Genomic DNA, 27,906 nt, shown 5'->3' with positions numbered 1-27,906 from the left:
AAATGAGTGCAGATTAATCGATTCCATATGACCTTTGACCCCCGAGCCGTTCTAGTCTGTAACCATTAGACTGTAAAATGAAGGAGAGAGAAGAAAATGTGCTGCCTAGATCATTGATTGGAACATTTATTTTTGTTGATAAAAATAAAGTGTTGAAAATAAAGTCCTCTGCAATGTCTGCAGCAAGGAATTTGCATATCACCGGAGTTCATCAACTCTATAGTCGCACATCAATGCAAAGAAATAATTGTTGCCATTGAGGGGAGTGTTCATTTATTTTCATTGTGTCCCCTAGGTTATATCTGTGGCCTGAAATGCCTTGTATGCGAAAAAAAAACTTATTCCCGAAGCACTTTTGAATTTATTTCCTCAGCATATTAGGTCATATCATAGATTATTATGGCCATTATTTGAACAGTGAAAATAATAATAAAAGAGTTTTTGAACTTTAATGTCACTAATGCTGATTATTCAATGATTCATTCGAATTTAAATATTTAAAATACTTTCACAGCAAAAATTATATATGCGATTAATTTAGATTAATTAATCACAGAGTATGTAATTAATTAGATTAATTTTTTTAATCGATTGACAGCCCACTGTCATACATATGCAGCACACTGCATACATGCTTAAATGAACTAAATAAATGCAAAAGTAAAGACTATATTAGTGTCTATTGTGCATTATTTTGTAAGTGCGTGTGTGTGCCATTTCCTGTGTGCACGCACCTCCTCAGCCCATCCTTCCCTCTCTGTTGTGTGTGTGTGTGAGTGTATGTGTGTGTGTGTGTGTGTGTGTGTGTGTGTGAGTGTATGTGTTTGTGTGTGTGTGTGTGGGTGGGTGGGTGTGTGTGTGTGTTTCTCTCTTCGTTCTGTCTGTGAGCTCAGAGATGAAGCCATCTGCAGTTGTCTCGGGAGAACTCAGATCTGCGCTCCCCTTTGACTTCCCTCTCTATTTCTGCCGCTGTTCTAATGTGAAAATTGCCCCATCTTTCCGCTCGGCTTCAGACCGGCTGAGCTGATTAGCATGGTAGGGACAATTAGAGGTAGTTTTGCTAAGAACTCACAGCGCAGCTTATGGCACACAGCTCAGTATAGCTTGGGTGGGCCTCCTAAGCTAAAAGAATTCTTGAATATGCAAAGGTGGTTTGCACTCTTGCACTATTGTCAGCCACTCTTTTTGACCCCTCCTACCCCCTGAATTATATGGTCTGTTTTTTTATGTCTAACAGGTGTACTCCATGTGTGACATTCACAACCATGAAAGGCCTTGAAATCAAGTAGACCCATTTGTGTGTATTTCATACATTTTTTACACATTCTGTAAGTCCTACATAATATGAAAACAATCAATGTATCAAAAAAACAAAAATCCATCTCAAAGTATTCCTTGGGGCTTATAACTTTTATCTCATTTTTGCATTCCTACATTCTTTAATCGTGCTACCAGATATAAAATAAGTGAGTCTCTAATTTTATGATATATGTATTTGTTGCTGAGATGGAGTGAGTTGCTGAACTGGAGAGAGAGAGCGAGAGAGAGAAAGAGAGAGAGAGAAAGAGAGAGAGCGAGAGAGAGAGAAAGAGAGAGTAAAAGAAAAAGGAAGAGGAGGTGCGGAGGTGTGCAGAGGAGAGCTGAGGGGCATTGTTTACGACAAAGGTGAAGTGGACCATCACAAAAGGAGTCAAGCAGAGGCCGACGGAGTGATGGCGAGAGTGATTAGAGGAGAGAGGGAGAGGGGGCATGGAGGAGGCGGCGCCATGACTACATTCCTCTACACGGCCCACAGCTTCTCCTTTCACAACACGCGCACACTCAGTGATTCACTGTTACTGGAGTTCACCTTGAAGACCCTCAGAGCCTCATGCTGTGTAAAGACTTAAACGAAACTAAACAGGACAGGGCATTCTAAATGTACCAACAAACCAAATTCTATTTGACTATTGTGGCTACAGAGGGTGTCTATGAGTTTTTTAGAAGGGGGCCATTAGAGTGCCATGCGAAATAGTGCTGAATTTTAGCAGGCAACAGTACATGACATGATCATATCCCTCGTAACTTTTCTTTAATTGTGCACACAGGGAGGCTCTGTGACAGCCAATCAAAACTTAACACTCTGGTGTCAAACCATGTGCCATTGAAGGCTTCAGAAGTGCAGGTTCTCATTTTAGCCAAACACCAGCTGGTTTGGTTAATTAGCTTTCCCCCTCTGGTTGAAGGCAGGCCTAGGAGAATGAGCTGGTGTGGTCCTATAGGGTTATTTCTTAGCTCTTCTTAGCTCTTCTTAGCTAATATTATGTAATCTGAACAGCATAGACAGCTTTATACTGAGATTTTTTTTTACATCCTGTAGCAACAATCTCACCTGTATGAGTGTAAAGAAGGGGGAGGTATAGAACTAAATAAATGATCTGTAAAGACAGAACAAAATGTCTGAAAGACATACATGATTTTGCTCTTCAGTTCACACATAATCGCTATGGGCAATGAAACATTCACACCTTACATGCCACCAGTAGACAAGTGTGAAGCCGAAAATTAGCCACATCATTAGCAGATTCTTTTTTCAATTCAAAAAAATGTCATCAGTGTTAGCAACATGCTTGTATGTGTTCCATCAAACTCATATAACAGATATGTGTTTAGTACAAAACTCTTTTTTCTATCGAACTTCAAGATAATAAAGATAATGCTTACTAAATAATACACTCTTATAGTCTATAGAAATACCAAGCATATCCTGCTATGCAAAAATGTGTCAGACTCAGACCTAGAAATGAAACGAGGCCACCCAAACACACTGAACTGCCCACCCCAATATTCACTTGACTCTCTAATCTCCTAATTTCCTGGAACATTCCAGACTGAGGTTACCCATTTCCCAGTTTCTGCTCGCTTGAGGGTGGGATATCTGGCCTTTATAACTCACTAACTCTCTCCCTTTTGACTGTCCGCACACACGTGGTTCAGTTCATCATCTAAAATTAAGTGATTTCTTTCTCTGATGTGTGTCTTTACCTATGTGCAGCAAACAAAATGTGTATCTGTGTATCTGAGATTTAAAAGAGTTTTATTGCAGTAGCATGTTGCTTATCCAGCATTCCTCAAGATGTGGCTAAAATAGAAGTTTTACTCAAGTGACAGTAAGCGCTTTCAGACATACGTGTAAGACCGGAGGTTCTGCCGATGTTAAACGGTGGGGCCGTATATCTGAACGACATAACCGGTCATATGGAAGTCCGAATTTAGCCGGTGTTTCTACTACTCCCGCCCTAGTATTTCCTCCGGACATTATGTAAATGTGCTGTGTCTGAACGAGGCGTAGAACATGCAGTTAAAATTCACACCTAGTGAGAGGGCGTGCTGGTGACGTTTCTTTCGTGCGTCCATGTGGTTAGATCTGACTTAAATGCCAGTGTTATGATGGAGTGGCGTCCAGAAAATCTCCGACCTGGAAAGATGCAGACATCACGGAGCTACTGTCCATGAGGGCATACAACATTTTGATAGAACACATGAAGGGAACGGCACGTTGTAGCCTACAACTGCATGGCAAGGCTTAAATGAATTCAAAAGACTGTGCAAGATAAGCAGAAGGGGCTGAAAAGGCAGTAGCCTACAGCGACGTCGTTGACGACAATAATAGGAGTATTTAATAAATTGTTAGCCAACACGGTTTTCTGTTCATTGATAGCCTTCCTTCTCATGACCTGCTGAGCTCGCAGATATTTGTTGAGCATATATATGCCTAGAGAAAATGAAAATGAAGAAAACCCAACTTTGTTCCAAGCTCCTTACGTAAATGCAATAGACACATGGGGAGAGGATGCTTTTGGGAAAAATAAACCATGAAAAACGAACAACTTCACAGTTATGTTAGTATTTTGTTTGTTGCTTAAAAACATTGTATGATGGCCTTGAAGTCTAGAGATAGCCTGCTGAATTGGCTGGTAGCCTACCATAAAGTTTGTGCATGCTCTCTCTCTCCAACACAAACCATATTTGGGGTTCTATAGCCAAGTAATTCTGTTACATAAAGTTGAAAACAGATAAATGTGTTTATTCGAAGCACACATACAAATACTGTAGGTCAATTTCAAGTGCGCACTTACGTGACTAGCCTACTCCAAGTATTAGCCTACGCACAATAGATTTCTCTTCTTTAGCCTACATAATGCATAGGCTACACTTTGTAAACAAAAAGCAGCTGTGACAGGCAGCGGCCGCATATATTCTGTGTCATGTCTCGTATCTTGTGAACTCTACAAGCCCCCACCCCTCACTCCACAACCACACGGAGATTCTGTAATGTGCGTGCATGTCGTTCACACATACGTCCGTATAAGGTCAGTATATGGTCAGCAGGTTAGCATCATATCTGAATCATCCGAAGGGTAGGAACTCCGTTTGACAAACCTCCGCATATACTCCGGAGGTTATATCTGAAAGCGCTTAGTATAAAATAGTGCATTAAAGGTTGTGGGATAGGTCACTTCTGTTGATGTTCAAACAAAACAAGCTACTCACTCCCCCTCCCTCCCGTGCAATTAGTATAAGTGTAAGTATAAGTATATATACTCTTTTGATCCCGTGAGGGAAATTTGGTCTCTGCATTTATCCCAATCCGTGAATTAGTGAAACACACTCAGCACACAGTGAACACAGTGAAGTGAAGCACACACTAATCCCGGCGCAGTGAGCTGCCTGCTACAACAGCGGCGCTCGGGGTTAGGTGCCTTGCTCAAGGGCACTTCAGCCGTTCCTACTGGTCGGGGTTTGAACCCTGCGGTTACAAGTCCGAAGTGCTAACCAGTAGGCCACTCTCTTCAAACAAAACAGAAAGCTAGCTCGCTACTTCCTCCCCCTCCCTCCTGTGCAATTGAAACTCCTAAACTTGCATCTCGCCTGTGATTTGCTGGAACAGTTTGTTATGGGCAAGGTTTGCCCAAGTTGTTTTGTGGCCTGGATTGTACACAGAGATTGCATTTTTTTACAGTGTATTCAGGACACAGGCAGCTAGCGGCAAACTATTTGGAAGGAGCACTCTATGCAGTAGGCCTATGTTAAAAAACTCAAAGACAACTTTAAAGTCTAGCCTAAACACAGCCAGAACATATTAGATTAATATTTTCCACTTTACATATATTAAACAATGCAAGGCAAGATTATAGGCTACTTATAAGATTTCCAAAATCAAAATGTTGTTTGTTTCAGAGGAAGTGGTGAAGTTGATGAGAAATATATCATATATACATATCAGTTAGCTATCTAGCAAACACAAATAATTTGCATCAATCAGGAAGTGACTGTGAGTCTGGAAATAAGCGGCATTTGCAAACTTTGTATATTTGATAATGGTCACATAAACCCAATACCCAATATGTAGTGATTGTTTAAGCCTAAAGATGTGTTTTGTGACATCAGTGCTTTCAACCAATTAAGTGTAGGCATCAGGGATTTTCAATCCATCAAGTGGTAATCATTGTGAGGTAAACAACTGAGACTAGGTATCAGGTGTGAAAGGACTGCACATGCTGTTAATTATTCTAGCACACCTGTCAAAGTCAGATGAAGGTGTTATGATTGTCAGAATGGATACACTTAAACATGCATTTGTAGTCAATATCAATACAACAAAATAAACAATACCGAAAGTATGTGGTCTTAATGCACTTATCTTGAAACATGTCATGATAATGTAGAAGTCAGGTCCACCAAGAGACTCTACTGTGAGTTCACATTCCATACTTTATACTGCATATGTTACTGTCATACATCAGCTTCTTTACGAACTAACATGAGTTTATGCTAGCAGTCACAGTTTCCCATACTACAACTACATGGATAGTATTCAGTGGAAATTTCCCAAAGGAAAACACCTTGAAATAGTCTGTTTTTCTTCTCAGTCTATTTCTTCCGAGGGTATTTAGGAGAAATAGATGAGATCTCATTTTGAATTCTGCTTGCTTATGGGATGCTATAGCCACTGAGAGAAAGTGGAATAGAACATTATGTCCAATATTCCAATATATGGTTTAATGTTCTGCATTATGTCCAATATTCCAATATGTGGTTTAATTTTCTGCATTTCTCATTAGTGAGTCACTTTGATACTAAAAGTATGATTCTATGTAATGACTGTATGATATCTGTACTGTCCCTGTGTATATCTGTGTGTGACTGTATTTAGAGATAAGCGGGAATATTATGACTCTGCAGTGTTTCACTGTTCTGCATGGCTGCGTCAGTAGCTATCTGCTCCGGATTGCCAGGTTGCCACTAATCAGAGTCTGATTAAGTGTAGTCCACGTGAGATGGGATGACCAACGCCATCTCCTGTCAGCCTGGAAGGATACTTAAACCCTAACTATTTCCTTGTCTAGTTAGAGCAGCTGATGGATCTTTAGGTGAAGTCATGCTGTCTCTCCCTTGATGCGCATCATTGTAAATAAACTCTATTCCTGATTTTTCATACTATTGGTCTGACTGGGTCTCTATTAAATCTATGGTATCAAAATTACCATCACCACAGAACCTGAAAATTAGGATACACATCGGATCACCTTTACTTTACGAACTTTAGAGTTATGCTCCCTCAATATAGAGAAAATGAGGGAGTACAGATTATCAAAATTGAGACTGTAATGTATGCACTACATAAGGACTCAGGTGTGGTCAGGCCAATGTTAACTTATAATTCTAAGAAAAGGAGGTACTCAGTATCAAAAGAATGAATAAATCCCTCAAAACAGCACTTGAGCATAATAACAAACAGTCACTTGGTGCTACTATGATTGCACATCTGTAGCACCTAGTTTACCAGAGTGAGAAGGTTGGCTCCTGACAGGACAAGATAACAACGATCAGTGACTGCCCACTAAGCTCTGTGCCAATGAGCCATGTAAAGTGATGCCCTGTGTTGACCATGTTGGGCACAGGAACTTCTGCATCATCATCCACTCCATGCCAGGTTGGTACCCCGCCCCCCCCCCTTTTTTTGGAAGAGAATTCACTGAATCAATTTCAGACAGAAAGGACATGAGGATAGCGTTGATACAATCTGCACAAAAATTAAAGAGGCTTGTGGTTTCACTGCAGAGGTTCCTGTCCATTGATAAGGTCACAGATTCACAGTTGTTGTTGATGCTCATTCACATCATTAAAGGGAGCTCGTGTTGTTTTGCATGCCCTGCATTCTTATCATTGGTGTACCCCCAACCACTTCTTTACTTCACTCCCATCTGGGGGGCAAATGGGAGCATATGTGGGTGGGTGGGTGTGTGGGGGAGCCAAGCAAATCTGGGCAGCTGCTTTATCTTGCCCAGTTTTGAAGCTGCTGGGAGGTTTTTCATAAAAAGCTTTAATTGCATAGGTGAGACTGCACTTAAAGTGCCGCGGCTAATTGGCTGTAAACGAGTCCATCTGGATTCATTTGGAGCTGAGGAGAGGGGAAGCAGGAACAACAGCTCTGCCTTAACTGCTTCTCTGCCACGTCTCATGGAGGACCCAGGGGGACCGTAGGGGGCCTGTTCCATCACAACAGGGTCATAACGTCTCCTCAGAATGCTGCAAGGAGCAGGACAGGCAAAAAACATCTACACGGTACAGTTGTTTCTAATTGTAATACCCGATCAGAGAATAACAAAATGACCATATGACAATCTAATATGTAGTCCATTCTTGTGACTATCTGTAAAAGAATATGAAAGCAATCACGTCAGTATCTGTCCCCAAAGATTGACTCAAAGGGGTGACCTTCAAAATGAAACACAGCTGTGAATGAAATTGAACTACCCTCATTTATTGAGCTGAAACCATTCATCAGAACATGTTGAGCTGTAAATGTGCAAATGCTTTCCATACTGGAACCATGTCAGCAATTCCCCAGCAGAATGATTTGCTACATGATTAAAATGAACTCCCAACACACAAGGAATTTTGTATTTGCCAGCATGTCCACATATTTCCCCACCGGACGGAACTCAGATTTGCGTGCCTTTTAGTCAGTGTTGTTTTTAACCTTGTGGTGGCTCTATGTTTCCATTCTGTGGTTCTATAACAGTGTGTGCGCTATCAGGTTTGGTGTGTTTGAGCAGCTTGTTGTCAAAAGCAGTGAGGTGAAGCCACAGTAAGGACAGAGAGCTGGCCTGCCCGGTGGCCTCTTGGCACGCAGGGGGCAGCACGGTCAACAGTGCCAAGTTCAGAGGTAATACTGCTGATAGGTCATAAGTGCCTGTCACTTGACACCAATGGTGCCTCAAACTATAGAGGAATGCAAGGCTCAACGGGCATTCCTCTTGCTCCGTCTTGGATTATTAAAGACTAAAACTGTGTTATATGCATATGTTTCATATATATATATATATATATATATACACACATACATATTATATGTTTCACATGCACAACAGACTGAATGTGCAGCATTCACATCGTCCTTGTCTGTGTAGAAGTGCGGTCTCTGTTGCCATGAACATTAATAACAAAATGATTGTTTTTAAAAATTGACATATATCTCTGTGGATAAACGTCTTCACATAAATAATTTGAGCTTATAACGTGTAACACAATATTAATTGAAAGGGATGCTTTTGGCCATTATCATCATTTGCATTCCTGGGCAGCAATGGGCCTACTCTGCGGATCACTTACTATCAGGATGAATGGGACCGAAGTGCTGGGTATTGTGTCACCTGGACAGTAAAAACAAAGACTTTTCTATTTCAATTTCAATCAAATGGCCAAACAAAAGAAATCAAACCTTCCTGAGTTAAATATGTGCTCATCATCAACAATGCAAATGTAAGATTCTCAACATAACTTGTTTTACACTGTCTAAAATATCATCAGACAGAATGTAAATGTATAAATGTAAGAAACTCAACATAACATGTTTAATGCAGTGTCTGAAATATCATCAGACATAATGTAAATGTGTAAATGTAAGATTTACAATGTAACGTTTTAGACAGGGTCTGAAATATCATCACTGAAGATAAGGATGACAGACAAAACAAATGCAACAAAGGACATTGCAGACATATTCTGTAGATGCATTTTCTAGATGCATAGAGGGGCGCAAGCTGTGGAGTGGGATGTGGAGTGTCTTAGAAAATGGGTGGGAGGGGTGCTAACTGCACAGCAATTTTTCCATAGTAATTAATTCGTTAATTAGTGTGTTGCCTGCTTTCATTACAGATACCGCACTTCAGATCTCAGTGCTACACAATTCAATTTGTACCTCATGTTCCAAGGCTGTGTATTCTGAGATATCAGATGCCCTTGGGTGTGTGGTGCCTGTGTGTGTGTGTGTGTCTGTGTCTGTGTGTGTGTGTGTGTGCGCGCGTGTGCGTGTGTGCATGTGTGCCTGTGCACACGCATTTACTTGGGCTAATTGAGAAGGGCCTCTTGTTATATAAATAACTGCCACATTTTCTATTGAAAATTAAATATTATGAAGGACAGAGCACTCACTGTTTGAGTGTGTCAGAATGATATGAGAGTGTGAGGGAGTGATGGGAAAAGTCATAAGAGGCAGTTCCATTACACAAGAGAATTAACCTCCCCCTCCTACACAGTAAACCACCGATGAGGGAAAATGCCATTATATTATACAGGTATGTGGAATATGCTTTTTTTATAGGCAATCAGGAAGGGATGTGCTGGAGCATCAGAAATGTATGAAGATTGCATGTGCCAGTGTAAAGAAAGACATACGGCAGAACACTATGTAGATGTATGAATACATTATGAAAAACACCACAGAAAACAATGATGTGTCAGTCTAATTAAGATTTTAACAATCCACAGTTTCAAGTGGTGTTGGTGTTTAATCAAGTGAAAGTTAAATTGCATATGGCATTGAAAAGTGTGAGTACATGTTCAAAGCAAGAAGACAAGGATGATTGGCTTACCAAGACAGCATCTACAGTCCACACTTACACCCACTGTTGGATCAGAACAGGGAAATTAAAAAAGACTGCTTGTCAGTCACGACGGGTAATTAGTCAGTGAGTGATAAAACGCATTTGTTGGAAATAGCTTCAGAATATTCTAGAATCCATGAGGCTGAATATGGCTAAACATTTCTCTCCAGATCTAAACACAAATTATGAAACTGTTGTAAAAGCATACTGCTGAAACCTCTCCATCAGTTCAGACTTACAATCCTGTTATCCCAACCATCCTAAATGTTTGACATTTGTGGACTTATAACATTGTACTGACTAACATTGTACTGAATATCTGACATACAGTTTTCCAAAGTCCTCCATAATGTCCCCGTTCGACCACATATCTCTGTAAAGTCAAGTGTGCAAAAGTAACCACCTCTGGTTTGGCACGCAAGCTTCTTCTTTCCTTTTCAGGCATCTCCTACTCATCATCGCCCCATTGTTTTGTACTCAGGCTTTTCATATCTGTGTGTGGCAGCCAGGGCAGAGAGGAAGAGCTGCTGCTGCTTCCAGGGGTCTGGCAGTCATGCTAGCGTGACAAACCAAAGAAGAGAATAAATCGATAAAAGCTGTTGTCCCCCGGGGCGTGCTCCTCTTTCCCCCCAAAAAAACTACCACTCCTGTGGTGCACAGACACAATGGCCAGGCATCAATACCTGCTATCAGGGCAGCCGGAGGTATAGGGTGAAGGAGGGTCTGGTCACACCCGGCCCATGAGCAGCCTGGCTCTTAGTGGTAATCGGAACGCCATCAGTTTGCATCAATTCACTCTGGTGGGAGGGCGAGAATGGGGGGAGAAGGGAGGAAAAATTGGTACCATTAGGAGCATCCTTGACTGAGTGGTTAGCTCTTTGTTTAAAAAGGCGGTGTGTGTGTGTGTGTGTGTATGTATGGGTCGGTGGGTGGATTTTTGAATGTGTGTGTGTGTGTGTGTGTGTGTGTGTGTGTGTGTGTGTGTGTGTGTGTGTGTGTGTGTGTGTGTGTGAGGGTGTTTGTATGAGTGTGATGCGAAGATGCCTCCATTTTCTTTGTGCTGTAGAGAATGTCAGTATGACTGTGTTCGTGTTTACTCTGGTGAACTGTGTGTAAGTCTATAATGTATACTGCCGTTAAAAACTTTGGGGCCACATAGATATTTCCAGTTAGAATACCTGACTGCTTCCTTTCTGCATGTTTTTTGCATACCTTGGATCTGTGCTCCGGGTCACTGTCCTCTTTTTTAGAGGAAGCTGGCTTCTATCAAGCGCCTTTTATTCAAACCCACAATAGCAGTGGCTCCAGGGCCATTTGCATTGCTTCTTTTATCTGTACACAATTACAAAAGATGTTCCTAATGATCAGTTAGCCTTTCAAAATGATAAACTCAGACTAACAAACAGAATGTGCCATTGGAACATAAGATGGATGGTTGCTCATAATTGGCCTCTATCAGAGGTGGGCACAAATATATCAAAAACTATTTAACTACAAATACTGGCTGATGAAATGTAACAAAATAAAATACAAAATATTGATGTAAAAATGTATTTCAATACAATATAAGTAATTAGTCATTTGAAAACACAAAAATACCCACACAATAACCAATTTTTTAGAAGAAACTACAAGGCATATTATTGAAAACGTATCCACAAGAGACAAGAAATACTATTTTCCGATTGGCTGACAGGGGGCTATTCATTCTGTACATTGGGGCTCCTATGAAGTATCTGGTAAAAAAAAAAAATAATCACCGTCCCATATCAATGTAAACGATGATTGAACTGACAACAAGCAGGCTTCGCAACAGTGGAATCAACTGTATAACAAAGCAACCTACCCACCATCATGCACTGAACTGCATTTCCCTTTTTGTGTTATAAATGCATGCCTATTGCCTACATACTGACATGCAACATGGGGGGCAAACCTGTAAGGTGTCTCGATATACAGAATTAATTAACTTGGTGGAGAAAACACCACCCACCTCACCCGCAAGGCGACCAAAATTGTGAGTGATGCAAGTCACCCCGCTCACAATCTGTTTGATCTACTGCCCTCTGGGAAGAGGTACAGAAGCCTGCGCTCCCGCACTACCAGACTCACCAACAGCTTCATACACCAAGCCGTAAGGATGCTGAACTCTCTCCCTCCTCTCCCCCCTCCACCCTCAGCTACATAACATCCTGGACATTGGACCCAAAATGGCCGCCTGCACTACTCCACTTGCACACTTGCACACTTGCACACTTGTACACTTTACAACTGGTGTTGTTGTCCTGAAAACACAACACTTCTGCTGCTCTTACATAACTTGCACCACTATGCCACTTTCTTCTTACTTAGGTCAAACAGAACTACCCAAGCCTTTTATTGGCCTGTATTTGCACTAGTATTTTTATTGACTGTCTATGCACAATTTCAACCACATTTTGCTGCTCTTATTTTTTTCATTATTATATGTGCCCTCTTATTTACCTATTTACTTACTTTTTTATTTACTTATTTACTTACTTTTTTGTTTACTTGAATGTTATGTTTGTCTGTGGACCTAAATTGGTAAAATATGTCTTGTCTTCACCGTGGGATAGTGAGAAATGTAATTTCGATCTCTTTGTATGTCTGGAACATGTGAAGAAATTGACAATAAAGCTGACTTTGACGCTGACTTTGACTTTGACTTTGACTTTGACTTTGACTTTGAAAACTCCACTCTGTTTCGCATTGGGGGGGTCTTTATCTCATTAAGTGGTTTTACTGTTCTGTAGTTAGAATAAACATCAGCTATTAGGTACTCAAGGTCATGGGGTCAAAGGTCATGGTCATTGGGGTCCATGTCCTAATGTTCTCCCTCAGCATCTTATCTGTAGGCCTATTGTTTTCAAATTTTAGAAAAAGGTTGGGACAGGGAGTATTTACCACTGTGCTGCCTCACCTCTTCATTTAACAAATTTCTGTAAATGTTCAGGAACTGAGGAGACCAGTTGCTAGAGTTTTGAAAATGAAATGTTGTCCCATTCCTGCCCGATTTCAGTTGCTCAACAGTATGGGGTATTCTTAGTCATATTTTTCATTCCATGATGCACCTAATTTGACAGGCCATTTTAGGACCTGGACTCTTCCTCTATGGAGGAATACTGTTTAAATATGTGCAGAATTCATTTTGGCATTGTTTTCTTGAAATATTCAAGGTCTTCCCTAGGAAACACATTGCCTGCGTGGCAGTTACTAAAAAAACCTGTATACAATGGATTGTGCCTTGTCAGATGTGCAAGATGGCCATGCTGTAGGTACTAATGCACCACCACACCATCATAGATGGGTTTCGAACTGAGCACTGAAACAAATTGGATAGATTAGCCCCACTCCTCTTTAGCCCATATGATGAGTCCATGATTTCCAAAATTAATTTGCAATTAATTCATATTAATTAATTTTGATTGGTCTAACCAGTCCAGTCCAGTCAAGCTCAGGTCCAGATAAGATGGTGGTATATCTGTATCATGTCTAAATACAATTTTGGCTGTTGCATGGTAAAGTTTAGACCATACAATGATTTTCTTTACGGAAACAGGTCTGGTTTTAATGCAGTGCCATCTGAGGTCCAAAAGACTATGACCATCCTATATTGTTTTTCAGTGCTATATCCCTTGTTTGCAAAGATTTCTCCTCTGAATTTTAATGATATAATGTGCTGTACATAATGAACTCCCCAAATACTTCACAATTTCATGCATTAAAATGGCATTGTTTCATCATTTGTCCACACAGCCAGGTTTGCACAGAGTGATGCATACCTCTACATCTTTACTTCATACCCAAGAAGTGTTGCAAGTTACCCTAATTAGTTGTGAAACATTCCTCCTTTTGTTTTCTTTATCATTACACAACTTTTCCAGCATTTTATTGCTCCCGTCCCAACTTTTTTTCAACGTGTTGCTGGTATCAAATTTAAAATGAACATATATTTTCCATGAAATAGTCAAATTTGTCATTTTCATCATTTGATATGTTGTCTGTGTCCTTTCTGCAACTAAATATGAGTTTACGAGATTTGCAGATTATTACAGTACATTCTGGTTTCATTCGCATTTTACACAACATCCTAACTTTTTCTGTTTTGGGGTTGTATATATATATTATATATGTATGTCAAGTGTGTCTGTCTTACTGTTCAATGTGTAGTAACTATATTTCTCTCTCTCTCTGCGTGTGTGTGTGTCTGTGTGTGTGTGTGTGTGTGTGTGTGTGTGTGTGTGTGTGTGTTTATGAGTGTGTATCATGCTGGGTGGAGATCTCACCAAAGGGTGGGATAGGTATTTTCAATTACTGGCGAATTTTGAGCAATTTTGTCCACTCACTGGCCTGGCCCCACACTGTGAGAGTAATGGGAGCTCCGGAGAAAGAGCCAAGCCAACCAGCATCAATTGTCCAATTGTCTGAGGTGGGGGGTGGGGGGGGGGTGGAGGAGTGGTGAGCTGTTTGGGCATGTGTATGGCTCTCTATCGTATGCCAACACTAAGCATCATGAAGAGTTAAAGTATCTTTACTTCAACACGGTCTTTCGGTGTTCGTACAGGCAAATAATCTTTAGAACACTGGTAATGAACCATCTCTGGTGCAGGCCTTTCAGTGACACTAGATAGTTTTTTTTATGTTTATTACCAGATTCAGTCATTGATATCCAGATAGATAGAAAGATGGATACTTTATTGATCCCCAAGGGGAAATTCAAGAATCCAAAAAGTTGCGAAGTAAAAAGTAAACAAAAGACGTAGAAAAAAACACAAAGACATTGAGCTACCTCGCCATGCTGCCACTCTTGTCTGCGCCGGAACCGGAAGGAAAGATATATCCAATATCAATGTACACAAATTTGACAGGCAAGAAACTGCTCCCTAAGCTTCCTCTGGTCTCCTCCATATTTGTATTACTCTTCTGGAAAACTCTGTAGCCCTGTCCTCCTGTACCCTCAACACTCAAAAGCCCATCCTCCCTTCACCTCAACTCAGTCAGAGGCCAACCTTCAGATTCCTCACCGCAAAAGAGGCCAGGACATGCTCAACATGCTGAAGCCATTAGATGGGCCGCACGTGGTCAAGCTCCCAAAGTACAGTCCAGTGAGCCCTCCTACCCACCCACATTCTATAGACACCCCCCCTGAGTAACACCCCCACCCCTCTCCCTCCATCCCATTCTCATGATAATAACACCAGAGCAATTTTCCTCCCTTTACCCTCAATACCAGCCTCTGGTGCGAGGGCACCTGAAGGAGGAGTGTGGAGTGCTTGGAGAGGGACAAAAGGAGAGGGGGAATTGTAGCTGTGGCACCAGGAGGCTGGGATAAGTGGTGGCTGGATAAGAGAAGGGGAAATTGAACGTTGCCTTCAGGAGAAATACAATAAAAACATCCTGTAATTTGCGCACACTCCCCCCTGCTTCTCCCGTTATCAAATTGCTCGGTGCTCTTGTCAGCGGTGTTTTGTGAAAGCTGCGCTTTTATTTTTTCCTCACTTTCTTTCTCTCTTTTCTCTCGTCCTGCTCCTCTCTGCGGGGAGACCAGAGAATGCTGTCTGTTTCTTCCTCAAGTTATAGACGAGAGCCTAGAAAGATTAAACAAATAAATCATCCAACTCTGACCCAAACACAGTATCCCATTTCACAATCCTTAACAGAAGGATACGCTGTGTTAATTCTTCCACTCACACTGTTGTATGCTGGCAACGGCATCTTTTTTGGGGGGGTGTTTGGAATTACAACACAACTTTTTTTGGCCATTCTCTCCCCCTACCTACCTACCTCTCTCTCTCTCTCTCTCTCTCTCTCTCTCTCTCTCTCTCTCTCTCTCTCTCTCTCTCTCTCTCACTTTCTCCCTCTCTCTCTCTCTCTCTCTGACCCTTTCACACTCTCACATAGAGATAAAAGCTTCCCCCTTATTTTTGCTGTTTTGAAACTGGGGGCTGGGACTGCTGAAGGTGGGCGACAGAGGACACCTCCAAAAGCTCACCTCTGCCTTTTAATGCAAACCAGGATGAAGCTGGACCAGACCAAATGCAATACAAAAGAGAGAGAAAGGGGGGGGGGGGCAGACATGCCAACACAGTTAAATCACAAAGCCCTGAATAGAATTAGGAAGCGCGCAGAGCTCGAGAGCCGAGTGGAAAATTGATATGAAATGAGCGCGGCCGGCGGTGGCTGGAGGCCCACGGGCCCTGGTGTGGCTCTACACCTGGAGGAGGGAAGAGCAAGTGGGAGGGTGGCGGGGCAGACACCGGCGCAGTGGCTTTGATCCCTATCTGTGTGCAGGCCGGAAATGAGCTGCGTATTAAAATCCCGCATGACACACGACCCCATAAACTGAGAACACTCTGCTGAAAAAACAAAAACACAAATCCCTCTTTTCCCTCTCACACACACACACACACACACACACACACACACACACACACAGACACATGCAGCCATACGTAGACATGACCGTGCACAGATACACACACACACACACACACACAGCCATATGCACACTCACGGCATCTGAAGAGTTTCTGCTTAGGACAGGAAATTAAAAACCCTTTAAAATTATCCATAAACCACAGGGGCTTCAAAATGAGAAAATAATCAGTGATTATTCACAGGGTTTAAAGGGGACCATGGAAGAATTTAGCTCATGCTCTCACTCGGTCTCCTCCTCCTTCTCCTCCTCACACTCTCCTGCTCTCCTGAAAACACTTTGTGTGTTATCTTTGTTTTGTTAAATATCGCCCGTCTCTAGAGAATCTCAGCGAAATTGGCAAAAGTAGGCTTGAGCGGCCAATATCATCCCTGCTGATTTTTTGACTGCATTAGTTGTGTCTGGGCCTCCTCAGAGCGAACGGAGTATCATGATACTGGGTAAACACTTCAAGTCATAAAGGAAAGATCTTAATTATACCTGGTCTTCAGTGGGCCATAAAAAAATGGAATAACATGTTAAACATAGGTTCCCATTTGTGAGTCAGGGTGTGGATTTCAAACAGATTCACAAACCCAATAAGAGAGAAAATTAAAATCATTCATCCCTTAAGCAGTCAAAACAGACACATACTTGCCTCTCGGTGCTTTCAATTTCTGCTCATAAGACTAACCAAAGAATTACTGTGTGAAGAATCATGGACAAACAACTGCTTTCTCTGAAAAATCTCCCCCTTTGTTACAAGTTCTCTCATCTCCTGAAGCCAATCATTTATCAACTCTGATTACATTTGCATGGAGAGATCTAATAAATCTGGCATTTGATTAACTAATTCAGAATATTAAAGATGAACTCATTGCCATCACTGATGTTGCCCACATCTGAAGTATTGTATTCTTCATTTCCTTAATATGTATCATAATTGCCATCACATTTCATGTTCTGGAGCAGTGTCAGAGCATCCCATGCTTGTGTGTGTGTGTGTGTGTGTGTGTGTGTGTGTGTGTGTGGATGTGTGTGTGGGTGTGTGTGTGGGTGGGCGGGTAGGTGTGAGTTGAATGACTTTTGCCCATTTCAGTAGTGTGTGGCTGCCACCTTGTGGTGTAGACTTATTACTGCAGATAATGGAATGAATCTGCTTGGATTTATACCCAAGAGCCAAACTGTAAGCTCATATTTTATACTAATACATTTTGTGGGGACAAAGAAGACTCTTGTGTGTGTGAATGTCGCTTGATCTTGTTTTATTATACAATATTCTATCTATAAATAGATTTATTCAAAGAGGTTACAAAAAGAAAACCATCCAGAGTGCTAAGCACAGATCTGAGAACCTAGACCGACAATCCCTGTTAAGAAGTGGGAAGTCCAGACAAAGTTCTGGGAGAATTTTCTTTTCCACAAGGTTCAGCACTGAAGCAAATCACATTAAAAACATAATCAGAAAAAACTGGAATTTATTACAGTGTGATGCTTCTCTGAGAAATGTTTTTCAAGAGCCTCCAGTTTTCAGTTTTAAAAGAGCTCCTACCTTAAATGACAAACTTGTCCACAGCTATCTACCACCACCCTCTAAAAACACTTGGTTGTCAAAGAAACCACAAGGTAGCTTCAAATGCAGTCATTGTAATCACTGCCCTACTGTAGTTCAAGGTAAAACATTTGAAGATATACATAGTCAAAGAACACATGAGATACAGCATTTTATTAATTGTAAAACCACATTTGTGATTTACAAACTGGAATGTCCCCTCTGTAATGTTTTTTACATCGGCAGAACCAAACGAAGGTTACAAGATAGAGTCTCAGAGCACAAATATGCGATAAGAACAAAAAATGAGAACTATCCAATGGCCCGTCATTTCAAAGACAAGCACAATAGTGACCCTGCTATTTTAAGAGCTATAGGTATAGATCATATACCACAAACAATGAGAGGGGGTGATAGATTGAAACAATTAAACCAACGAGAGAGCTACTGGATTTTTAAATTAAGAGCTACTTTATATCCAGGTTTAAATGATGAGTTGGAATATTTCCATTTCCTGTAAACACAAATGCTCTATTGTTGTATAAATGTATTGCATGTATGTTCTTTTTTGTTCTCTAAATACTCTTTTATGTCTGTAGAGACTATGGAATGACGCCCCCTGCTGACCACCATCAATACCTGTTTGTTTTTCTGTTTCTCTGTGGGTTTACCTTTGTAAATGAGGGGTTTGCCATTAGCTAATTGGTCCCACCCACACACCTGAGAACACTCATGGAATTGATGTCCTTTATTTCAGTATGCCACACAAGAGACTGCTCACTTCCTGATCTGCTTCATTCGGCTTCATGCCGAAACGCGTCGAAGTGTTTTAATTATGTTGTGCCCTTTAAAATAAAGGCATTTTAACTACAAAGAAGATGAGTGCCTTGGTATTTTACAACTTTTCTAAAATGAACTACAGTATTAGAGTTGAATGTCAATCACACTTTTGTCTACTTATATAGATCTCTGATAATAGACTATGTGTTTACAGCAAACAAACCATACACACATCATACAAGTTGACATGGCATCCTTAGCCCTTATCCTGCTGTCATTACAGTCGGTTATTATCTGATAATAAATTACAGACCCTTTTAGAAGGATTTATTTTTTAGAAGAGGCTAAATAAAAGTTTCAGGAAGCAGACAAACAAGTTTCTGGTTTCAGGAAGCAATTGCTTAGTAGGACCAGCAGAGCCTGTCTTCAAATTCTCAGTTGGGGTAAAAATGGGAAGGAAAGTGAAAGTGAAAGAAACATTAGCCTAGTGATGACAGCTATTGTGTGTAGAGCTCTGTTGTTGATCTTTGCGCATTACCTTTGCTCTGTCAAAAGCATTATAAGCTGGTTGTTAATTAACAGGACGCACAGGTCGTCAGGCATATGATTTATTGGCGTTTATATTTAGCTTGACCGAGCTAACAGAGAATATGTGAGTGGTAGCAGTAACCACTACAAGCCTAAGAGTTAGGGGGTTAGTGTCAGTTTGCAACTCCCGCGCTAAATTTAGCATGTTTGTGCGAACGAGTTCTCATGAACACACACGCGCGGTGACCCACAGATCAGCCGGCGACCACGGCTCCTTTTGGGAGGAAAACGACTGAAGCTTTGTCACCTGCTCTCTAATCCTCTTTGTTTCCTTTTTGGCATGAAGGCACTGGCCTTGGACTATGGTGAGTCGGCTGGTTTGATAAGCTTTTAGATGGCGGTCGTGGTGACATGTAGTTTCCTGCAAAACGTAGTATGACCTAGTATTTAGTTTCGCTTGCTGCTTGTAGTGACAGTACCTGAACTAAGTTAAACAAATGTGTTCACCCAGGATTTTTTTGGTGGGGGCCGTGCTCTGTGTGTGTGTGTGTGTGCCTGCAATTGTGTGCATGTATCTTTGTGTGTGTTTGCATGTGTTCATGAGTGTGTATGTGTGTGCATATTAATTTATTGTATGGTCCCCCATGAACAGAATTCTACGAAACTTGGCATGCATTCAAAGGGTGTCATAATGATCCTATACCTCCAATTTTGTGCAGTTTTGACCCTGTCATCCAGAGATACCTGCAATTACTACACCTAATTTTTGCTTTTTCATTTTTAACTAGGTGGGGCTATACATCAAATGAGTAGTTATGGGATGGGTTGACATGGCCCCTGGAGGCCAACATACAAAAAAGTCATCATCCTAGGCCCTACGGTTCTTGAGATACTCACAGAAAACTGTGTCCGGCCATCTACAGGCCAGTTGGTGTACAGTTACTAAATTTACACATAAGTTAATTTATTGTAAAGCCCCCCATGAACGGAATTCCACGAAATGTGGCATGCATTTAGAGGTGTCAGAATGATCCTACTCCTCCAATTTTGTGCAGTTTTGACCCTGTCATCCAGAGATACCTGCAATTACAACACCTCATTTTTGCTTTTTCATTTTTAACTAGGTGGGGGTATACATCAAATGAGTAGTTATGGGATTGGATGACATGGCCCCTTGAGACATGGCCCCATGGCCCTACGGTTCTCAAGATACTCACAGAAAACTGTGCCCACCCTACCCTCCTTTCGGGGGCTCCAGTCCGTCGGGAGGGCGACGGATCAAAACAAAAACAATGGTTCTGTGTCATCCTTGTGGGGCTACGTGCCCAACAAGTTTCGTGCACCCCGGTCTTTCAGTGCACTTCAAGATAAGAGCTTAATTGTAAAATTACACTGAAAATAGCCTAGGCTTCAAAGGGCTATGTGATATTTTACAGTGGCCTCATCTGGCCACCCCTGTTACAATTTTCTGGGGGCGTCACTGGCAAGATACAATATCAGTCCTCGCAGACTGTTGATAATGATCAATATTGTGAGTGAAAACTAATGGCATAGTGTCCCTGTTATTTCCAGTTCATTGAAGACCTTTTTAGGTGTGATGAAAATGTTTCAGCTCTATCTTTCAATCCTTGTGGCGTCCCTGTTCACCAGTGGATCAGTTTAACAAAAGGACATTGAAGAATCCAACTGTACAAGTAACTCGATTTTTAATATTCATCTTTATTTGAACACTCTTGCCAAATTAATGTATGTTTTATGTTGTTTCAGAGTAATGGGCCCCTGTCTTTCTGAAGTACTGAAACCATGGGCCTATCAGATGAACCATCAGGGGGCCGCGGCCGTAACAGTCCAGACCCTTTGGTCAGAGAGGCCTACCTGATGGCCTACGACTACCTTGCCTACGTGACATCCCCGCCTGGTGCGTACCTCCCTCCCCCTCCCTGTCCGGCGGCATCCGCGCTTAGGCACGCCGGCGACGAACTCCTCATCCGGTTTCCCATCTTCTTCCGCCGCTGGCCGCGTGTCTTCCAGGATGTGACGGAGAGCACGGCCTGCCCCATGCTCACGGCCATCCTGGACGAGCACTTTGGCCCTGCTGCCCCGGGCGGGCGCCGAAGAGACCTGGCCTGGAGTGCTGTGCTGTCGGTGTATGTGCTGGCCGGACAGATGGCCCTGCACTGCCATGACAATGGCATGGATGGCGTGCTGCCACAGCTGCAGGAGTGTGTGGGAGCGTACGTAGAGAGGGTGATCTGTCCTGAGATCAGGGAACACGGGGGATGGGTAAGTGGGTTCTTCAACGTTCTTTAACGTTTGTACCAGTTAGAAATCAAAGTTTCCAACAAAATGTTTTTTTTAAATACACCAATAACCTACCCCTGGGTACCAAATGACACCTCAGTCTTAAGAACTGTTTGTACACTGGAATTTGTGATACAGATGTGTACTAACAGTATATTAACATGTTCTCTTTTTGCTTCCAGTCTGGTTTTATATCTCGCTTTGGGGTAAAACAGAGCTTCGAAGGTCAAGTGAAAAGAGTATGCTATTGGACTTTACTAATGTTAACCACAGGCATCCTCACCTACTTCCTTTGGAAAAGAAGAATGGGTTGAACATGTATAGCACTGTCCTCTGGGATACATAGAGACTGTTTTTACAAGCAATATGTCTTGGAATGAAACAATTACTTCTAAAAAAAATTATTATTGAATTAATGTAATTGTGTATGATTGCACTCTAATTATGCATATTTTAGAGCCACTGTTACTTAAAAAATGTTGAAATTTTGAAAAGGTAAAACAGTTATCAGATTACGTGTAACATGTAGACGTTTTATGTGGCTTTCCAATCAAAGAAATAGCATGTTTTTAATGGTCAAATCAGTACAGCCAAAGTCCTTTTAGGCAAGTCCCTCCACTTGGCGGCCATATGGCAACGCTTTTTGGGCACTCATCGGGCATACATCTCGGCAGAAATGCGCGTGCGCAAGGCTTCAGGACACCAATCTATTGCAATCTTGCTCCAGCACATGATTGGCACGATGTCTTCACAACACACCATATTATTGGCTCAATGTATTCACAACACAGCACATGATTGGCTCAATGTATTCACATGTCAACGTTTTGCCAAGGAAGGGGTAGGATCATGGAGGTATTATATATAACTGGAGAAAGTGACTAAGTCCCGCCCCCATTCATTTCAATGGACCATGCTAGGCTAGCTACTTCAGCCAAAAAAGTTTGAAATTGACCGCAGCCATCTTTACAAAAATGGCGTTTCATAGGTGTTCGTTTCCGGCACCAGCTAGAATTAGCCTATTAGATTCCACATTACAGACGGAGACAACGTAAGGTACAACGGTATGTCGTTGATGAAGATTGGACATTCCCTCAGAGGAAAAGAAGTTGTTCGGGAACGCGCTTCACCATCGTTATAAGCGCAAATGTATTAATTGGTTGGGATAACATTTTGGGAATGGTGGTAGAAGTTTGCCCTGTCTCTGAAGTCCTAGGTTATTTAATGTGATGTTCATATGTGATAATAAACAATGCGAATCAATATTGAGTCACTGTAGGCTACACCAATAATGAACCCTAAATGCTATATTTGGACATGTTGTATATTACGCAATAGGCTAGCCAACGAAAATTACTAAAATTAAGTAGACATATGGGATGTAAGAAACTTGTGGATAGCTGAAATATTTGCTGCACCCAGTGTGCATTTGCAGCTTGTTAAACCCAGTTAAACCTAGGCTACATTTGCAGGCAGACAAAATGAAGACAACGCAAGTTGGACTTACCGATAAGTGCACATCCCTCGGGTATTGTGGTTCGAGCAGGCAAAGAGTCTGCAACTGTTGTTGGATATTTGGCTTTTGCCTAGACTGGCAGCCTGGTCATTTAAATCAAATGCATAGCCTAATCATGTCAATGTTGCAAGAAAGCAAACTAAATAAGTCATTGACATTTGTTTCGTTTTAAAACACTTGGGGAGACATAGGTTACATCCAGATGTTGCTTTGTCATGGACTACAGGTAGGAACTAGTAGGAACAGGTAGGCCTGTGCGTTTTAAAATAGTTTTCATGCACAACGCAATGAGTAGGCTAATAATTGGATATAGGTAATTGCATCTGGTAAAATGTATGGTCATAGTCATAATAGCCTAATATGACAACATTTACATTTTTCTTTTATTAACGACAAAGTCCGGTATAATACAGACTAAACCATGTAGGCATTAAGTCAAATATCAGTAGCTTAATCCAAGTAGTTAGTTGTTTTATTTGTCGTCTTCCAGAAATCCAAACCAACATGGACGTGCGAGGACGCTCGTGCCCAACACTAAACTCGTGCATGAGCTGTCATCTACCAATCAGCATGTGCAAACTGGTGCCGGAAGTTGCAACCATGTAACGCCATGTTTTCAAAAATGTCAGCGGCCAAATGCCATGCTAACTGGCTGACGCTAACCCTTCAAATCCTGACCCCCTGGGTAGGATATGTGTAGACAACGGCCATATTGGCGGGACAAACTAACCCCATGCATTTCTATGGAGGATTTTTTGAGCGCTGTCTCATTAGAAAGTCTCTGGTACAGCCTGCCACCTGTTTTACTGTCTATGCCTACCATCAATCTATTGAAGTTTAGTAGGCTGGTCATCCAGCATCCTCTGCTGGTCATGTAGAATTTTCTGAGAAGTGTGAACTGACACCAATTTTTTGGGATGTTGCCTTCTTAACAAAGTATCACACCAACCAGTTGTAATCTGAGCGCAAAAAACACACTAGTTCTCATAACACAGCCAACAGGAAATATGTCAGCGACAGTGGTGAAGTAACTGACAAGTAGACAGTCCTCTTGACTTCTGCCACATATGCTTTTTTTTTTTTTAACTGGTCAATGTAGCACTTAGCTCATGTGATTCGGATCAAGTTTCAGGAAGCAGCACGGCAACCTAGTCTTCGAATGAGGCCCAGGCCAAGTTGAAACTGCATTGCTTTGCTCACTCACAGAAGGTAAATTACTAGGGTGTGCATGCTTGGAACAGCCACAAGTTTCCTCCATTAGTAGGCTACATTGTTGTGTTGAATAAAAACATATGCATACCTTTAAAATCAGTAATTGTAAGCTACATAGGTCCATATTGCCAGTTGATCAGCCTAAGATTCCTGGTTTTCAACTATTAATATTTTTAATAAATAACCAATCTATATCAAGTCCTGGGATTTCATTCATTTTTAATACTTTGACAGACACACACACAAACACTTTTTGTAAGAAAGGTTTTTTTTTTTGTTTTTTAATTACTTGTTTCTGTACAGACAGGAATGAGAACAGCAGGTGACAAATAAAAACAGAACACAAAATACTGGACTTTGGAAAGGACTGACAGGTCAGTGAATTGTACAGCCTGGGACAGGATATTTACAGAGAACATTTAGGCCAGCTCAGCTTCGCCCTCCTCTTCCTCAAACTCTCCTTCCTCATCAGCGGTGGCATCCTGGTACTGCTGGTATTCAGACACCAGGTCATTCATGTTGCTCTCTGCCTCGGTGAACTCCATCTCATCCATGCCCTCTCCGGTGTACCAATGGAGGAAAGCCTTGCGACGGAACATGGCAGTAAACTGCTCTGAGATGCGCTTGAACAGCTCCTGGATGGCGGTGCTGTTGCCAATGAAGGTGGCAGCCATCTTGAGGCCACGGGGGGGAATGTCGCAAACAGCGGTCTTGACGTTGTTGGGGATCCATTCCACGAAGTAGCTGCTGTTCTTGTTCTGGACATTGAGCATCTGCTCATCCACCTCCTTCATGGACATACGGCCACGGAAGATAGCAGCAACGGTGAGGTAGCGACCGTGGCGTGGGTCACAGGCTGCCATCATGTTCTTGGCATCAAACATCTGCTGGGTCAGCTCAGGCACAGTGAGGGAGCGGTACTGCTGGCTCCCCCTGCTGGTCAGGGGGGCAAAACCAGGCATGAAGAAGTGCAGACGGGGGAATGGTACCATGTTGACAGCAAGCTTGCGCAGATCTGCGTTCAGCTGGCCAGGGAACCTGAGACAGGTGGTCACACCGCTCATGGTGGCAGACACCAGGTGGTTGAGGTCACCATAAGAGGGAGTGGTGAGCTTGAGGGTACGGAAGCAAATGTCGTACAGGGCTTCGTTGTCAATGCAGTAGGTCTCGTCTGTGTTCTCTACAAGCTGGTGCACAGACAGTGTGGCGTTGTATGGCTCGACGACTGTGTCTGACACCTTAGGCGAGGGCACAACGCTGAATGTGTTCATGATGCGGTCGGGGTACTCTTCCCGGATCTTGCTGATGAGCAGGGTGCCCATACCGGAGCCAGTACCACCACCCAGGGAGTGGGTGAGCTGGAAACCCTGAAGACAGTCACAGCTCTCAGCCTCCTTCCTCACCACATCGAGCACAGAGTCAACCAGCTCAGCTCCCTCAGTGTAGTGGCCCTTGGCCCAGTTGTTACCAGCACCACTCTGGCCTAAAGGCAGGAACAAAGAATAACATCAGATTGATTGTATGCCTGGTAAATACATTTCCGCATTTACATAATTTAATTTTAGCATATGGGAATGAGAGATAAATGCTGACCGAAGACGAAGTTATCAGGTCTGAAGACCTGTCCAAAAGGTCCAGACCTTACGGAGTCCATGGTTCCAGGTTCCAAGTCCACCAGCACAGCACGAGGCACATACTTGCCACCTGTGTAACATGACCACAAATGGATAAGTATGTACAAGTTCACAAACAGTTATTAGGCAAGTCAGTTTTAATAACTATTGACTAATTTCATCTTCTTACTACAAAAGGGAGTCGTAGATCAAAAAATCCCTTCATACCTGATGCTTCATTGTAATAGACATTGATCCTGTCCAGCTGAAGATCACTGTCGCCATGATAAGTTCCAGTGGGGTCAATACCATGCTCGTCACTGATGACTTCCCAGAACTGAAAAGGAGAATTGTTGATATTTATTTCCAGGCGCCATCTTTAAAAACACATTTGATGCACAAATCCACTAAATACTTTAAAAGAACCTGCAACTGCCAATTCTGAGCTTAGAGAATTGTTGGACGTGGAAAGGGACCATATTATTATCAGAAGGATGGCCTACTATTAGACTGCATATGTGCTTGAAATGTAGCAGTCGTTTGAAACTGCCTAGAGAACATTCCAGGCATGTTTTTCAAACCACTAGCTTACTAGCAAGTCATTGGTTGATGGTAAACGTATGTCGAGAGAGCGCGAAACGCACTCAAACCCCCTCCCGCGCGCGGCAGTCGTACTGGTTGGCTGAAATCCACGCGCTATATAATTTTGAAAATTCATCACAGGTCAACGTCACAGCCAACCAGCACATCCCACATCCGCCAAAGGCGCGGTGCGCGCAACTGCAATGACGATCCAAAAGGCCTTACACATTTTTACAAATGTATAGGCCTACTTTGAAATAGCTTTGACTGAGGGGCTTTTTCCATGGGATATTTAGCACATTTTCCCCAAACTTGCAATATATTGAGGCAATTAGGACTAAAACGCAAAAGGTTAACTATGAAAATTGGGTCAATGAATCGATTTCCTCTTTTGCCACACTGTCGGCCGGCTACTGGCTTTGTTACAGGAAAATCCCAAACGATTTCGGCATATCCACAATGAAAGCAATCGCCATATGAACTTCAGATTGATTAATTTTCGGAATCGTAGTAGCATAGGCTATTCACTCAATATCAATTTTGAGTTGCATGATATTTCGTCATAATGAACCTATGTTCAAATGAACTCGGCAGTAGCCTCAAATGTGGGACATGATTGGGTATTTTAAATAATCCAGTAGTCTACATCCTGATATTCACAAAAAACACAATGGGTGATATTGAGGTCATATTTTCTGATAAAAGAAACGAGTTTTACATGCACCCTGTTACGAAAGAAGCCTCTTGATTTATTTCATTGCTCTATCAAAGAGACAAATTACAATATATAAATAACAAAAATACCAGAATTACCTACCTTGGCACCAATCTGGTTACCACACTGACCAGCCTGAAGATGCACAATTTCCCTCATTTTTTCGTTAGATGGTAAAACGTTTCAATGAACCAAAATGTCTCTCCTTTCTTCGTCTAAGGCGCGGCAAGCGGCGGCTCTTATTAGTACACTTCCATGCACCCGCCCTTGCTATGACGCGTGCTTGGACGTTCGTTCTCGATTGGCTAATGTGGAAAAAGCCCGGCTCCCAGTACCGCGACGGCCCGCAAGCTTATTGGCTATGCACCTAAGTCACTCAAATAACCAACGAACGTACGAATTACTCGTTTTACCTCTACGTATCCACTTCCTTGCTGAATTTCTTGCACAGCTACACCATGACAAAGGAAAGCAAAAATACGAAAATACATTAAAATTGGCGTGGTGATGGTATAAATGAAAATAGTGGTGATCATGTGTATTTGCTTATTCAGAAGTATTTTCCTTCGGGGAAATCAGGATCAGAAAGGTTTTATGGTCATGTGTCAATTTGCTCTGGCTGCTTCCCCACCCCCCCTTTCTGCTCCACCTTTATTCCAATTCGAAAAACCAGTCAGTCTATATATTTGTAACAATAATCTTATACTTATACAAAATGTCAAATAAATAGACATTTCCA

The 27,906-nt window shown here is 42.0% G+C and overlaps 2 protein-coding genes and 1 long non-coding RNA gene across 4 annotated transcripts; 1 reads left to right on the top strand and 2 right to left on the bottom strand.

Moving 5' to 3' along the window:
* Positions 1 to 9,796: 9,796 nt before the first annotated feature.
* On the bottom strand, positions 9,797 to 14,996 carry LOC121715872. 2 transcript variants are annotated; one of them, XR_006033699.1, is made up of 4 exons: positions 14,743 to 14,996; positions 11,145 to 11,264; positions 10,616 to 10,729; positions 9,797 to 10,488 (listed from the first exon to the last, which is right to left on the bottom strand). It is a non-coding gene; the product is annotated as an uncharacterized LOC121715872 (long non-coding RNA). The 2 variants fall into 2 exon arrangements; XR_006033698.1 differs by having other exon boundaries at positions 9,797 to 10,729.
* A 4,189-nt stretch (positions 14,997 to 19,185) lies between these two features.
* bcl2l16 (BCL2 like 16) lies at positions 19,186 to 22,239 on the top strand. The gene is made up of 3 exons (XM_042102152.1): positions 19,186 to 19,593; positions 20,996 to 21,511; positions 21,712 to 22,239. Exons 2-3 carry the CDS (start codon positions 21,032 to 21,034, stop codon positions 21,841 to 21,843), a joined length of 612 nt encoding a protein of 203 aa, XP_041958086.1. The 5' UTR covers positions 19,186 to 19,593; positions 20,996 to 21,031; the 3' UTR covers positions 21,844 to 22,239.
* A 2,268-nt stretch (positions 22,240 to 24,507) lies between these two features.
* tubb2b (tubulin, beta 2b) lies at positions 24,508 to 27,423 on the bottom strand. The gene is made up of 4 exons (XM_042101191.1): positions 27,270 to 27,423; positions 26,099 to 26,207; positions 25,851 to 25,961; positions 24,508 to 25,740 (listed from the first exon to the last, which is right to left on the bottom strand). Exons 1-4 carry the CDS (start codon positions 27,324 to 27,326, stop codon positions 24,677 to 24,679), a joined length of 1,341 nt encoding a protein of 446 aa, XP_041957125.1. The 5' UTR covers positions 27,327 to 27,423; the 3' UTR covers positions 24,508 to 24,676.
* Between the last annotated feature and the right edge of the window lie 483 nt (positions 27,424 to 27,906).

The sequence above is a fragment of the Alosa sapidissima genome, chromosome 8 (assembly GCF_018492685.1).
Source record: "Alosa sapidissima isolate fAloSap1 chromosome 8, fAloSap1.pri, whole genome shotgun sequence".
Taxonomy (NCBI): domain Eukaryota; kingdom Metazoa; phylum Chordata; class Actinopteri; order Clupeiformes; family Clupeidae; genus Alosa; species Alosa sapidissima.
This window is presented reverse-complemented; position numbering and strand designations above follow the sequence as displayed.

Coding starts and splice junctions, on each gene's coding strand:
- bcl2l16 (XM_042102152.1), top strand. CDS start 21,032: ATGGGCCTATCAGATGAACCATCAGGGGGCCGCGGCCGTAACAGTCCA. Junction 21,512..21,711: donor TCAGGGAACACGGGGGATGG/GTAAGTGGGTTC, acceptor TTTTGCTTCCAG/TCTGGTTTTATATCTCGCTT.
- tubb2b (XM_042101191.1), bottom strand. CDS start 27,326: ATGAGGGAAATTGTGCATCTTCAGGCTGGTCAGTGTGGTAACCAGATT. Junction 25,962..26,098: donor CTATTACAATGAAGCATCAG/GTATGAAGGGAT, acceptor CATGTTACACAG/GTGGCAAGTATGTGCCTCGT. Junction 25,741..25,850: donor ACCTGATAACTTCGTCTTCG/GTCAGCATTTAT, acceptor TCCTGCCTTTAG/GCCAGAGTGGTGCTGGTAAC.